The sequence below is a fragment of the Micromys minutus genome (assembly GCF_963924665.1).
Source record: "Micromys minutus genome assembly, chromosome: 13".
Classification (NCBI taxonomy): Eukaryota; Metazoa; Chordata; class Mammalia; order Rodentia; family Muridae; genus Micromys; species Micromys minutus.
In genome coordinates, this window is record NC_137982.1 from 27,675,930 (window position 1) to 27,690,307 (window position 14,378).

The 14,378-nt window shown below is 34.3% G+C and overlaps 1 protein-coding gene across 12 annotated transcripts in view; it reads right to left on the minus strand.

Annotated features, from left to right (window-relative positions):
- Nucleotides 1-14,378, minus strand: part of PRPF40A (pre-mRNA processing factor 40 homolog A) — a gene marked incomplete at its 5' end in the record, with an annotated part of 49,405 nt that overhangs the window by 31,594 nt on the left and 3,433 nt on the right. For all 12 annotated transcript variants that reach the window (XM_080927789.1, XM_080927788.1, XM_080927787.1 and 9 more), the window contains 3 exons: nucleotides 2,803-2,819; nucleotides 3,604-3,634; nucleotides 4,636-4,716. In XM_080927789.1, coding sequence (XP_080783915.1) covers nucleotides 2,803-2,819; nucleotides 3,604-3,634; nucleotides 4,636-4,716 — 129 coding nt within the window. The remainder of the gene's footprint in view (nucleotides 1-2,802; nucleotides 2,820-3,603; nucleotides 3,635-4,635; nucleotides 4,717-14,378) is intronic.

Consider the following 14,378-nt stretch of genomic DNA (forward strand, 5'->3'; position numbering starts at 1 on the left):
GTTGTAATGGCTGGTTTGTCTAAAAACTTGACACAAGCTGGAATTATCAGAGAAAAAAGTCTCAGTTGAGGAAATGGCTCCATGAGATCCAGCTGTAAGGCATTTTCTCAACAAAGTGGGAGGGCCCAGCCCATTGTGGGTGGTGCCATCCCTGGGCTGGTAGACCTGGGTTCTATAAAAAGCAGCCTGAGCAAGCCAGGGGAAGTAAGCCAGTAAGTACCATCCCTCCATGGCCTCTGCATCAGCTCCTGCCTTCAAGTGCCTGCCCTGTGTGAGTTCCATTCCTGACTTCCTCTGGTGATGAACAGTAATGTGGAAGTTTAAGCTGAATAAACCCCTTCCTCCCCAAGTTGATTTTTGGTCATGACATTTTCTTCTTCTTTTTTTTTTTTTTTTTTGATGCAGAAATACAAACCCTAAGATAGTTGTTAAGGTTGTATGGGAAACAGGAACTCTAATATACTGTTTGGAATGTAAAATAGTATGGCCACTTCAGAAACATGAAGTTCTTCAAAGAAAACTAAAATAGGATTGCTATACCATTTCTCCATTACATTTCTGAAGGAATCAAGTCAAAAGAGAGACTTGTACATTCTCATTTAACAAAATACCTTTGAGAAAGACAAGTTACACAATTATCCTGGGTTCCTATAAATAATAGAGAACTAATATAAATGTGTTTATAAAATTAACTCAAAAAGTCATTTTGTTTGCAAGAAAATGAAACAAACTAGAGATCATAATTTAAACAGAAACATGTCCCACCAATAAAAATATCACATTCTCAGGGCTGGAGAGATGGCTCAGGAATTAAAAGCATTGGCTGCTCTTGCAGAGGTCTAAAGTTCAATCCCAGCACCCACATGGTGGTTAACAACTGTCTGTAACCGTAGTACCATGAGTGATGACAGTGTGCATACACGCCTATATACATAAGATACATAAGTAAATAAACCTTAAAAAAATCACTTGCACTATCGTATGTGAAACCTAGATTTATGAAATAGAAAAGGAAATGGACAAACAAAGGGGGATAAATACTGCAGAAAGTCATTATTCTGTATACTACATGTCAATGAAAACAAAAATAGTATTAAGGGAAACTTTCACTTATCTTTTACTGCAAGACAAAGAGCTTAAATAAAGTACTAGTATATAAATGAAATGCTAACAACTACAAACTTTCTTCACAAGATAAAGCAAGCAAGCTGTTAGTTACTAATACTATTACATTAATGACAATACACAAAACAAATCAGAGTAATCCTTCTAATAAATTAGAACTATGAGACTCAAATAAACAAAACAAAACAAAAACCTTAAAAGGACTCAGACTATGTATAACCCAATAGAAGTTTACTTTGTAAAATCTAACCAAGACTTGGATGAACAGTTTACATGAGGCAATCTGAAACACTATAGGGGTTATATAATATTCTGTCTAAAAAAAACCCACCAAATTCTATTCAACCTTCCTTGGCTTCACCTATTTCTTGACCAGGCTGATTCCCCCCCCCCACATATATACATATATATATATATATATATATATATATATATATATATATATATATATATATATATGTTTTTGCACGGACACTAAAGTAATATCTTTGGTCATGCTGTCAAGGTAATTAGGAGGCTCTAACTACAGTCCAGACAAATAAGAGTGGCCTGATCTTGGAATTTTCAAGCTTCAAAACCTTATGATCTATGTCTCTTGTTTTGCATTTGATGGGTAGAGGTGGGAGATGGGAGTTTCTGTTGTGCACACAACACTGTAAATGCAGATATGCCAGACAAAGACTCTAGAGTCTCTACTGATCTCTGCCGTACTCTGTAATTCCGAAGTTTACTGCTTTGTTTAGCTAAGCTGGCCAAACATCTTGGGACCCACCTGTCTTGGCCCCCAGTGCTGGGGTTATAAGCATATAGAAGCCATGCATTGTTTTTATACTGATGATTAAGATTTGAAATTAGGTTCTCATGCTTGTACAACAAGCACTTTAATCTACAGAGCCATCTTTCCAGCTCCAAACACCTCCTTTTCTTCCCTACCCTCACTCTTAATTCTTGCCTTTTTACTCTTGCACAACTCCTTGTCCTCTGGTTTGCTGAAGCAGTTAAGTCAGACAACACTTGCCACAGTGATGTCTGTCAAAGTGACTGACCATAAAATCTCCAGTACCACATTCATCAGAAGGACACTCCTGACAAAGGCAACTGATTTTGCATTTTCATCTACCTCACAGTATTTCAGCACAGCAAATATAACCTTTCTCTTATGCTTATCCTTGGGTAAGAAAGACTTCTTTTTCTCAGCACCACCAGGAAGCTTCAACTCAGGATGAGGGATGGAGTCTCTGTGAATGCTATAGTTGGACACAGTATGGCATCTTCCAACTGCTTACCAGTCTTCACTGATCAGGAGGTAATTCCTTATCCTAGATCTTGGATTTTACATTTGCTACAGCAGCTGAGCGTTCAGCCTCAAGAGTGACGGTCTTCCCCCAAAGGGTCTTTACAAAAATCTACATCTCGGCAGTGATTCCTCTGCCAGAGTCAACTGGAATGGCAAAACTGTTTTATTTTAAGTAGAAGGCCTTGGTATTTTAAAACAGCCACATAAAATAGAAACAAGCTCTCCTAACACTCATCAAAATTATTTTTTAAAATGAAAAATTTCAACATTTGGTATGGAAAACTAAAGATGGCTTAGCAAATAATCTCCAGAAACCAAGGATCAATTCAGCATGTTGATGAGATAAGGAAGCAAGTAAGAGGGGTTTGAACAGTACTTACTGCACCAGATGCTGCACCTAAAAGACAAAATATTCACAGTGGTAACTGAAGTGTTCCTTAATAACTGCAACATTTATTACTTCTTCCTCTTTATTCTTACTAAAGCTTATGATCTGTCCTGTATTACCTGTATGCTTGCTTCATATCCCACAAATAAAACATCTATAGCATAAAGCATTTTCAGAAATTGAGCTTTCAATCTCCAAAGTTAATTGTCAGGTGGCAAACAGACATTCATGTTCCCTTAGTAGAAATATAGACTCAGTAGAGTTCATTGTGTAAAAATTCTGACTGAATATGTTGACAGAGGCATCATTTAGTATCATATATAATAAAAAAAGAATTTAGGTGAGATTGTTAAGCAATGAGATTCAGATAAAGTGTTTCAATATAAATTTTAAGTATTTAATAACAATCAAGATATTAAAAAATGAGAACCAAAGAATTTGCACAGTAAATTTGACTTAAGGATTCAATTGTAAATACTATTTCTTGTCAAATATTAAGAAAATATTAAGAACTGATCAAATATTAGTTAAAAAAACTAAGTTTATGCGCAAGTGACTTGTTAGCACATGCATGCCTGGCACCCAAGGAAAGAAGGCAGCACCAGATCCCCTGGAACTGGAATTACAAGTGGTTGTTAACCAGGTAAGAGTAGGGAATGGACGCCACGTCCTCTGAACAAAACAGCAAGTACTTTTGTGGAACTATGTCTTCAGCCTCAGATATCACTCTCATTCCCTGCTGTAATATGATTGCAACTTTCCAAGTGAAGCCCACCATACAATGTAGACATACCTGCTGCTACATCCATACTATTTACTCCAGGCTGCAAGAAGAGAAATTAAATTACTATCATTCAAAATCATTTAAACTAACTTTATAGAAACAATGTAATATAAGTCAGTTTCATGTGTAATTTGTAAGCCACTAATAGACTAATATTTCTAGTGGTTTCAACTACCAGGCTTGCTATACATTTCAAGACAACAGCAAAGTTGGGGTAACTTAATTACTTTAAGACATTACATGGTTATCGATTGTATACAGAACCACAACCTTTCCCTCTCAATTCTGAAATTTCCAAAGCTCTGAAAAACAAGTCTTACTAATTAAGCAACAAAACTCACCAATATTAATATATTAGAAATAGGGCCGGGGTTGGAGAGATGGCTCAGTGGTTAGAGCACTGACTGCTCTTCCAGAGGTCCTGAGTTCAAATCCCAGTACCCACATGGTGACTCACAACCATCTGTAATAGGATCTGATGCCCTCTTCTGGTGTGTCTGAAGACAGCTACAGTGTACTCATACATAATAAATAAATCATTAAAAAAAAAAAAAAAGAAAGAAATAGGGCCTCAGACTCTTCAGCATATTTTTGTAATATAATATATGGAAATATTAATAAAGATAGGAAATTGACTAAAACACTAAAAACTTCTAAGTAAGTATGTTATACTCATTCATTAAAACCAACAGACTCTTAGGAAATAAACATGCTTAAGCTAATATAGTATTTATCGATCACCAAATTACTACGTGTGACAGTAAATCTCTACTCAAAAATACTCAAGTTAATGTGCAACGAGTTTCACCAAAACTAGCATTTCAAAAAATTAAATCTTCTCATTTTTAAGCTGAATGTCAACTTTTACTAGCACTGCTAGTTTTATCACTGAACATGTACTTATGCTGCAATGCAATGCTCCATTACAGTTTCCACATTACACTTTAATTTTGGGGTGTCCTATAAAGTACATGTGAATTATTATTCATACATGAAAGTAATCAAAATAGAGAAAATAATTATTTCCACAAGATTACCAACCGGTAAGGCAGGTTGCATGGAAGCCTGAGACATATGAGACATCATCATTCCTGACATTACTGAAGACATCATTCCAGGCATCTAAAATAAAAGTTAAAAAATGGTTACCATGTAAGATCAAAACACGTCATAGGACTGTTAAGTATCATACAATTTAAGAATATAACCCACTGAAATCTTGCTACTATATGGATAATATGCTTAGTAAGTGCTTGTTGAATGAATGAAGTCGTTTCTGATGATCCTGTTCCGATACTTACGCCATAATTCATATGTATGTTAAAAATAATCTTAATTATGCTTATTTAGAAGAACAAACTGCTGTATTATTCTAATTCAAGCTTGAGACTATTCATTTCTTTTTAATTAAAGTTTCTTCCTTTTTTTTGGAACAAAAGACTACAGACAAAAAAAGTTTCAGTATTTTTACCTTTTATTCTTAATCTGCACTAAATAAACTTTATAGTAATCTGGTCCTTTTCAAAATCTTAGTTTTGGTGCTGAAAATCTAAACACTAACTTGAAATTTATATAAATGCCCTTTAGTTATATTAACAGAAAAGTACATGAATAACTGATCATACTAGTTTTGAGAATTTATTTTAGTCTATTAAGGACAGCAATTAAAATCTGAATAAGGACTAAGTATAAATAAAAATCAGGAAAATTTACTTTATAAGGGATATGATCAAATATTCACCTATGCTATGTAAAATATAGTACCATATTAAAATTTTGACTGTAATATATTAAGAGTATGAAAAGGATGTAAGGAAACTTGTAGGGTGATAAAAGTTTCAATAGTTACAGGCACTACGACAAACTGATCAATCAAATTTTAAGTGAAATGAACAAGTTACAAAACAGGAACAAAAATAAGCACAATGATCAATTGAAAAATAGGTGAAAATACCTATGTTCAGTTTCATAACTTGTGAAAACTCAAATGAGATAGTCTAGAATACCTGTGGACCAGCATGGGGTTAACAGATTAAAAGCCAGCTAAAAATTATTTAAGCTATTGGAAATTATGGTTAAAAGAATTTGCTAGATTACTTGGAACACACATCCAAAATAATACTTTATAGAAAGCATAAGATTTGAAAACAAGCACAGAGGCCTTCAAAACTTGAGTAAAAGACTAAAAAAACATACATATGTAAAGAAACAGCAAAGATGCTTCCAAAGCCTTCTATCTATGCCTTAAGAAACAACAATAAATCCAACAGGTAACATGAGAAAACCACACCAAAAAGCACAGTGCGAGTTTAATATCCAAACTAGAACCTTAAGATAATTTCAGAAGTAGAAGTTTTAAAAACCTAAAAGAAAAGTAGTAATTACTCCTAAGGGTGAATATAAAGTCCTTTAAAAAAAAAAAAAAGCCACAAAATTCCCATAACAGTGGTGCAAATTTTATTCCAGATCAAAGAGACAAGTATTTAAGACCATATAAAGAACATAAAGACTTTGACATATTGTCTCTTTCATTGTCCTTCCTATTTTTCTAAAATTGTAACCACTTCACAATTGTTCAGTAGTGCAGATTTCAGTTATGGTAAGAAAATGCAATGTGGTAGAAAATACGAAGCGACAGCCTTCTTCAGCATTTCCGTTAATGTCCTGGCAGGCAAAGCTTAGTTATGCTTGTTTTACAGGACAACTTACTTGTGAGCTTTGAAGTTTTTTATGCAAGTAAATAAATATTCTAAAGGTGAAACTGATGGTCTGAGTACGAAGCTAAAGAACATCTTTATATAAGACACTGTATTTCCTACAAAACTACTATAAAAAGTTGGGGTATTTGGAGCTCAGAGAGGTTTGAACAGGTAGAATGACTTATTTCCCTGAGCCCCCATTATCTACTGAGGAAATGTTACAATGATTCCCATTTCTATTGCCCTGAACACAAACACACAGGCATTTTACATTTGCGTCTGTGAAGTTGATCCAGTTATGCTAGTTATTTGGTAGAACCTCCAATTTGAGACTAATGAAATTCTCTGTGATATATTCCTTTTGCTGTTTTGACATCAGTGTTAATGAAAGTGAATCCAGGCGGTAACTGTAAAGAAAAGTGGCTTTCTTATAGTTTAAATTCTCAGTAGTGGTTTATCTTTTCTTCTCAAACCAAAACTGAGGTAGGTAAATTTCTTTCTTGTCTCTGGCATGGTAAGTTAAAGTTTCTTGCTTCACATGGAGGTACAGTCAACTCTAATTGTTCTCTTAGATTTCCTATTTGCCAACCCCTCCATTGTTAATAAACCTTCAAGTTTAATAAAGTGACATTTGTTAAAAAAGGAAAAAATTCTTAGCTTAATCACTATACTACCATAGCAATCTCACTATATACATTATTTTCAAAGCACAAATGGCTATTCACAGTAGCCTAATATGAAATTGCATTACAAAGTCAAAACGCTGATACTTTTTTACAAATTTCCATTTCTTCTACTTTGGCCAATATAGTAGAACACTTGTCTAGTATGAATGCATGAAGCCTTGCATTCAGTGTGGAGCACTGGAGGGATAAGAGATATTCAGAAGAAGCACAAGTTAGAGGACAACAATCAACAAATAAAGGAGTGCCAACCACACAACCTACTCTATTGCTCTTAGCATCCCAGAAAGTTTCTAACTTTAACTATAAACGAATAATTTATTACTTTATGTACCTTAAAAATAAAATTAGACAATAATAAAAGCAGCATCAATGCTACAGAAGCTGAACAAAGGGCTAAAAGGATGGTTCCAGAACCCCGGTTCAATTCTCAGTACCTACTCGGGGTCTCACAGTCATCTGTAACTCCAGTCATAGGGGGATATGATATCTCCTTCTCAAAATAGTAACAATAAATTACAAAATAAAACAGACTAATGTAAAGTGAAAATTTTTTGTTAAATTCATATATACATATATATAGTAAACAGTGTTTCCAATTTAATATGTAGATAGCACTTATTAAGACAACTAGTTTTCGAAATCAGTTTCTAAATACAATCCACAAAATTTAGAAATTCTAAAGTAAGTAAAATAGCTTTACATTCCAGATTCAATAACCTATGGTCAACGTATGCCTGAAAATAATATGTGAAAAACTTTAAAAACAAATCCACAAGTTTTAACGCTAAGAAGCTCTTGCTGACAGGAGCCTGGTAATGCTGTCCCCTGAGAGGTTCTGCCAGAGCCTAATACAGATGTTGATGCTCGCTGCCAACCACTGGAATGAGCATGAGGACCCCAATGGAAGAATTAGGGGAAGGAAGGACTAAAGGAGCTGAAAGGATAGTAACCCCATAGTAAGTACAACATCAACTAACCAGATGGATCCCTAGAGTTCCCAGGAACTAAACCAACCAGTACACTGGGGGCGGGGAGGGATTGCCTTATCTGGCATCAATGAGAAGAGGCCACTGGTCCTGTGGAGGCTCAATGCACAGTATTGGGAGATGCTATGTTGGTAAGGGGGGAGTGGGGGAGTGGGTGGGTGAGCACCTTCAAAGAGGCAAGGGGGAGGGTAGATGGGATAGGGGGCCATTTGAAATGTAAATAACCAATAAAAAAATCCACAAGTTTTTAAATTATGTTTTTCTTAGTACACATGCCATAGCTATAGCTCCTACCAACCAGCCAGATGTTGAAACTACCTTTGATGCATTGCAGCATGTATGTGCACAAGTTCAAGTAACCCTCATTTTACTTAATGGTCCCAAGCCCTAAGTATAGTAATGATGCAAAGAAGGTATCAGGGCATAAAATTTCCAAGGACAGATAAACTCTAGAATTACAAGGCAACACAGCAGGGCATTTTGGAAACAACAGTAAACATGCATACATATGGTTTGGCTTATGGAATCTTGGAACATATACATCTGATAAAAAATCTTTATAGCTAGCTACCTCCCATCTTCTGATGTGGTTAAATCAACTGATCATGTAATCTAACTTTTTTTTTTCCAAGACAAGACTTTTCTGTGTAGCCTTGGCTGCCATCAAACTCAGAACTCTGCCTGCCTCTGTCTCCCAAGTACTAAGATTAAAGGCAAGTGCTAGGACTACCTGGCTTAATTTTACATTTTTATTTATAAAGCCCAATCGAGCTCAGCATGGCTATTGTTGGACAAGCAGAGTTCCTATCCTAGCTTGACTACTTAACAGCTTTGAAATCTTCGGCTGCTATGACATTGACTTCTCTCAACTTCAAATTCTCATTAACAGTAAAAATATTACCTGACAGGACTTATGGTAGGAAAATCAAATAAATAATGAATGTAAGGCAATTAAAGTAATGCTCAATAAAAGCTACTACATAAGCTACTAGCTGCTGGAGTTGTCTCAGTACTCACAATTCTAGCACCACCTCATGGATAACAAAATCTCCAAATGTGTATCTTATATAAAGTGGCAACACATTTAGATATAATCCACACATACCCCTGGTAAATTTTAAATCACATCTAGATTTCTTACATTACCTAATAAATATTAAGTGCTATCTAGTTATATTGCAGTACAGACACAAATCTTTCTCTCAATAATTCTGCCATCAATGACTGAATCTAAGTGTAGCACCTGAGAACACCAAAGACCAACCAACAATATTTTACTATTGCTGTTCTTAACCTTTTTTTACAACAAAAGAGCCATCTAAATAATCCCCTCCCTCAACCATTCTTTGTCTTATTTCTCAGCTCTTGTTATATTTTTTCATTAAAGACCAATCTAGCGAACAGCATACACTTAATACCGTCAATAGAAATCAATACATGTAGTAAGAAATCAACACCAGATTAAGTATCCCATTTAATGCTGGCTCTGTAATGCTAGTATCCAATTGATTTAACTCTCTAGATGATCCAACACATTTTTTCAGACAAGAAGATTGGATTCAATAAGGCATACAAATTTCTCAAAGCTTTTCTCAGGTTCAAACATGAAAACAAAATAATTCTTTACAACAGATCATGTCACACAAACACTGAAGTGTAGCTGTCTTTTTTTTTTTTTGAATGCAAGAACGTTCTAAATTCAACTAGAGAAATACAAGTAGTAGCTCTTAAGTTTTACAAAATTAAGGACTTTAAATTTTGTACTAAAGCTTTCTTTAGGACCCAAGAGCATTATAATCCCCCTTTCATGTTCTTCAAGCTAGATTCAATATTACATCTAAGCCTTGATACTCTTTTAGTACTACAAGGGTAAGCTATAACATGTGATTTTATAACTATGCAATGTGTACATACAGAAACCTAGACGATACAAGTCAATCACTGCATGTACCCTTTTCATTTATCAAGAGGCCCAGTGAACGTTAAGATGTATGAGGCTGACTGTTCATGTAACATGTAACTATTTTGTGCATTCTAAACAAAAAAAAAAAAAAAAAAGAGAGAGAGAGCATAGTAAACACATAAATCAGAAATAAATCGGCAACAGATTCTATTGGTACCATTAAAGTATACGCACTTCAAATGGCCTGTGTGGGATAACCGTCAATATGACTGGTAAACTAGTGTATTATCAGAAACACACAAGCATTATTTTGTGCTATGAGCACAAGACTGCTATGTCATTGGTCCATTACTGTACTACATACTATAGGACACTGTAATACAAAGTATTTGTATATATAAATATAGAAAGTATATAGTAAGAAGTCATAAAAATTTTCAGCTCCACTGTACTCGTGAGACTACTAGCATACATACAACTATTAAGTTTACTGAAACATTATTACTGAAGCCTATTTACAGGAACAGCAATCTTCCCAGATTATACGATGATATATATGATTCTAAATCCATGATGTCAAAAGGAACATAAGGTTCTGAAGATCGGGATTTAATGAATGGGATTCTGTGTATACTGTAATAAGAATTTTCATTAGAAAAAGAAAATCAAAGTTGCAAACTGTATTTCAAGCCAAGACAGTCCTCAACTGCTAGCCTTATAGTCCTTCAATATACATGCCTAAACTGACAGCACCAAACCCATTTTAAGCATACTAAGAAATAATAGATTTAAGCTCATTTTATTATCTGCTAATTAGAACTGACCATAGCATAAAGTAAATGAAAGACGACAGATGGTAAGTTGAATACTCATATCTACAATATTTCCAAGTGCCCAGGAATATTTTGGCACTCTCAGTAATTCCAACCAATTCACAAAGGAATCTTTTAAGATCAAGATACATATACCATATTTATACTAACACTAATAAGAGACAGAGATGTCTAACAAAATATGAAAGTATAAGATAATCAAATTAAAAACTACGAACAATGTCAACAAGAGAACATAATCTACCCATTCTAGGTAGGTTAACATTGGAAAAATGGAGGGAGGGTGGGGCTTCTACTTTCTTATACGCATCTGTATAAGAAAGCTTACCAAGTGTGGTAGTATTTCTTATGATTGAGATACTACTATAAAGGTAGTGGGCAAGACAGATAAAGACCTAGCAGCATTTTAAAAACTTTCATGCAAGACTTCAATAACAGTATTTTGTGCACCTCAAAGCGAGAGAGATAGAGAGAGAGAGAGACAGACAGAGAGAGAGACAGAGAAGGAGAAGGAGAGAGAGAGGAGAGAGAAAGAGAAAGAGACAGACAGTCCATTCTATTAATCTGAGATAAGTCTTTGGATCATTCCAAACATTAAACACTTAAAAATGGGGCTGGAGAGATGGCTCAGCAGATAAAAAGCACTGACTGCACTTCCAAAGGTCCAGAGTTCAATTCCCGGCAACCACACAGTGGCTCACAACCATCTGTAAAGGGGATCAATGCCCTCTTCTGATCTGAATATAGCAACAATGTACTCATATACATAATAAAATAAATAAATAAATCTTAAAAAAACCCTTAAAATATTACTGCATCTCAAGTTTTGAGTGCGTTCATATTTAAATGAGTTACCACCGAAATAATTGCTGAAATAAGCAAATCTGTAGTCTTACTAGGCAAACCTGACAAAATTGAACTACAGCATAAAAGTGAAGACATTTGCCCAAGAGAAGTAAATGCAAACAAATTGCCTAGATTTGGGAATTTCGAGTAGATAACATAAAAATTATTATGTGCTTTTTAATGACTAGCTGATATTAGAAATAAAATAAATTATCTCATTAGATAAATTTAAACCTCAATGGATTATTTCTGCAAAAGTTATTATAAATCACCCTTTATGTTATAAAAACATATATGGCAAGATTTCATCCTCAAGACACAGCTAGAAATACATATGCCTACCGTTAAGTGGAAGTATTTAGATTTTTCTTTACCAAACAAAACAAAAACCTAATTTATTTCATTTTATCAATTTTTGGCTCAGTGAGAAAACCATAATGGTTCTTATGTAAAATCATAAGTAACCTCTAGACACACATGTATCAGTTATTTTCTAGTTTACATTGTAGGAAATAGTATCTACTCATTTCATTCATTCAACAAGTATTACTGAACACCCAAAAGGCACCAAAAACTGTGCTCAGCACTGATAATTTTTAACAAGAACAACTTAGTTCTTGCTTTCTAAGACTTGTTAGGAAAGTAATCTATTACTTGTTAGGAAAATAGCAAATTAGAAAACATTAAGGAAAAAATAAAAGAGGAAAATGTCATTAAGTGCCAAAATAAAACCGTAAAAGTCCCAAGCATATCAATGTGTTAAATAATTTAGAAAGAAGGTAAACAGTGTTCAAAATTGAGAAAATAATTTAGGCAAGCAAAGATGTCATGGTGATAGTGATCTTCAAAGCAAAAGGGCAAGGACAGCAGTATAAGCTTAAAGTCAAGAGCTAATATAACCATTTAAGGCACTGTGAAAAGATTAGTATGAACTCATATTAGGGAGTATAAAAACATGCATCATTGAATGTTGCTTTGATGTGTATTAAAGAGATCTTTCAAACTTAAAGCTATGGAATTTAGACACTAGGTAACAGATAAACAATACTGGAGATTCTCAAGCAAAGAATCTGTTTAGATTTTGATAGGAGATAGAAATAGCCTTGAAGCAAGAAAACCAGCTCAAAAACAGTTGAATATCCAAGGCCTAGGAATAGGACAACCTGGGCCATTACAGATGTGAATTTGTCTTCTCAGTATTAAAATAAGAAAACCAAATTTGTAAGATGTAACTACTCACTAATGTATTATCAAAAAATCATCCCTCCAAACCTGAAATTACTTAGGAAGAACTTGATTTCCAAATCAATCCATAAAAGTCTGATAAAGTCAGAAAACTGAACCACAAAGTGTTAACTCTGGAATGGAGCCAAAGACTTCATTTCATTCGTTTTATAAATTTGAGGAAAGTTAACACTAAGAACAGAGCCAGCTAGTAGTAGCACTCTGTTGGGCAAAGGCAAAAATCAACTGATTAAAGATAACAAAATTTAATGTTCTTGATGATAGAAAGCTCATACAAAAAGAAATAGAGGAAAATAAAAAAGGAGAGTATTTAAAGACAAAACATGTTTTATTCTGAATATAGAGAAAGAAAGCTTTATACCCCATCATATTTTGACAGAAATTTCTACCGGAAAGTTTAGAATATTGTTACTATGCAAAAACAAAAACAGTAAATACCTAAGGAAAAAAAAGACCCCTCTAAAAACATTTACTTATATCACATACTATTTAAAGTTTATTTATCTGATTTATCTGTAAGGTTCCTTCCAGCAGTATCCTCTTTTAATTCTATAACAGACAAGTATAACTTTCCCGAAAAGTTATGTGAATCAGGAAGTAATAATTTCATCTATATGATAGGTAACAGAAATAAGTCTGAAAGAAATTATGGTTAAGTTACGGTTGCTATTTCTAGGTATTTACTAATAAATTCATCCTGAACTGGAAAAAATGGCACTCTAGTTTATCTTATAAATTAAGGCAAGAAAACCCTGAATGTATCACTTCTTGAAGTAATTAGCTATATTCAACTTTGCAAACCCCTTTTTACCCTAGATCATTACTGACTAGTTTGTATACTGTTTTATAAACACGTTTTAAAATGCCTTGTCATATTTAGTAACATTTCAAAGACCACAATTATCCAGCTTTGTCTTTCTCGTCAGCTGGCCCAGGTCAGGTAACTTAACTGTGGGCAGTGCAGCAGATAGCAGGACAGCATGCTGACCCGCTACAGGATACTGTACATGCAAACTTCAGACCTTTATCCTTGCATAAAAAAGCGACAGTATATGGATATAGCCAATGCACATCTTATGTAATTTCAATCACCTTTGGATATGCAACCTAACATGATATGCATGCTGTCTCTACAACTATATAACTGTTTCATGTGTTAAATGCGAATATGAGAAGGAAAATGTCTGCTGTGGTCTGGAAATTATAATCTATTTTTCATGTACTATAGGCCCATGTTAGATGAAACAATGGACACAGGATTCTGCAGTTATAAAGCATCAACTATTTTTGAAGATTTTATAGCCTTTGGTACCAAAAACCTAAAGTTCTGAATAAACTTTGAATGGCAAAAATAAACATTCACTGCCACGAGTGATACCTATAGGCACCTGCTACTTCTCAACTGTCTTCTCATTATAATTACTATTAATAATCCTGAGCATATGCAAACAGAAGAAATGATGCAGGAAAACTATTAGCTCATTATTAAGAGAAAGTTCACAGAGCTTTAAGATTCCCAGAGTCCTTAAGGCTTCAGCTTAGCTTTACCATAAGCTAGGACTCATACTGTTAGGTAGGAAGAGGGC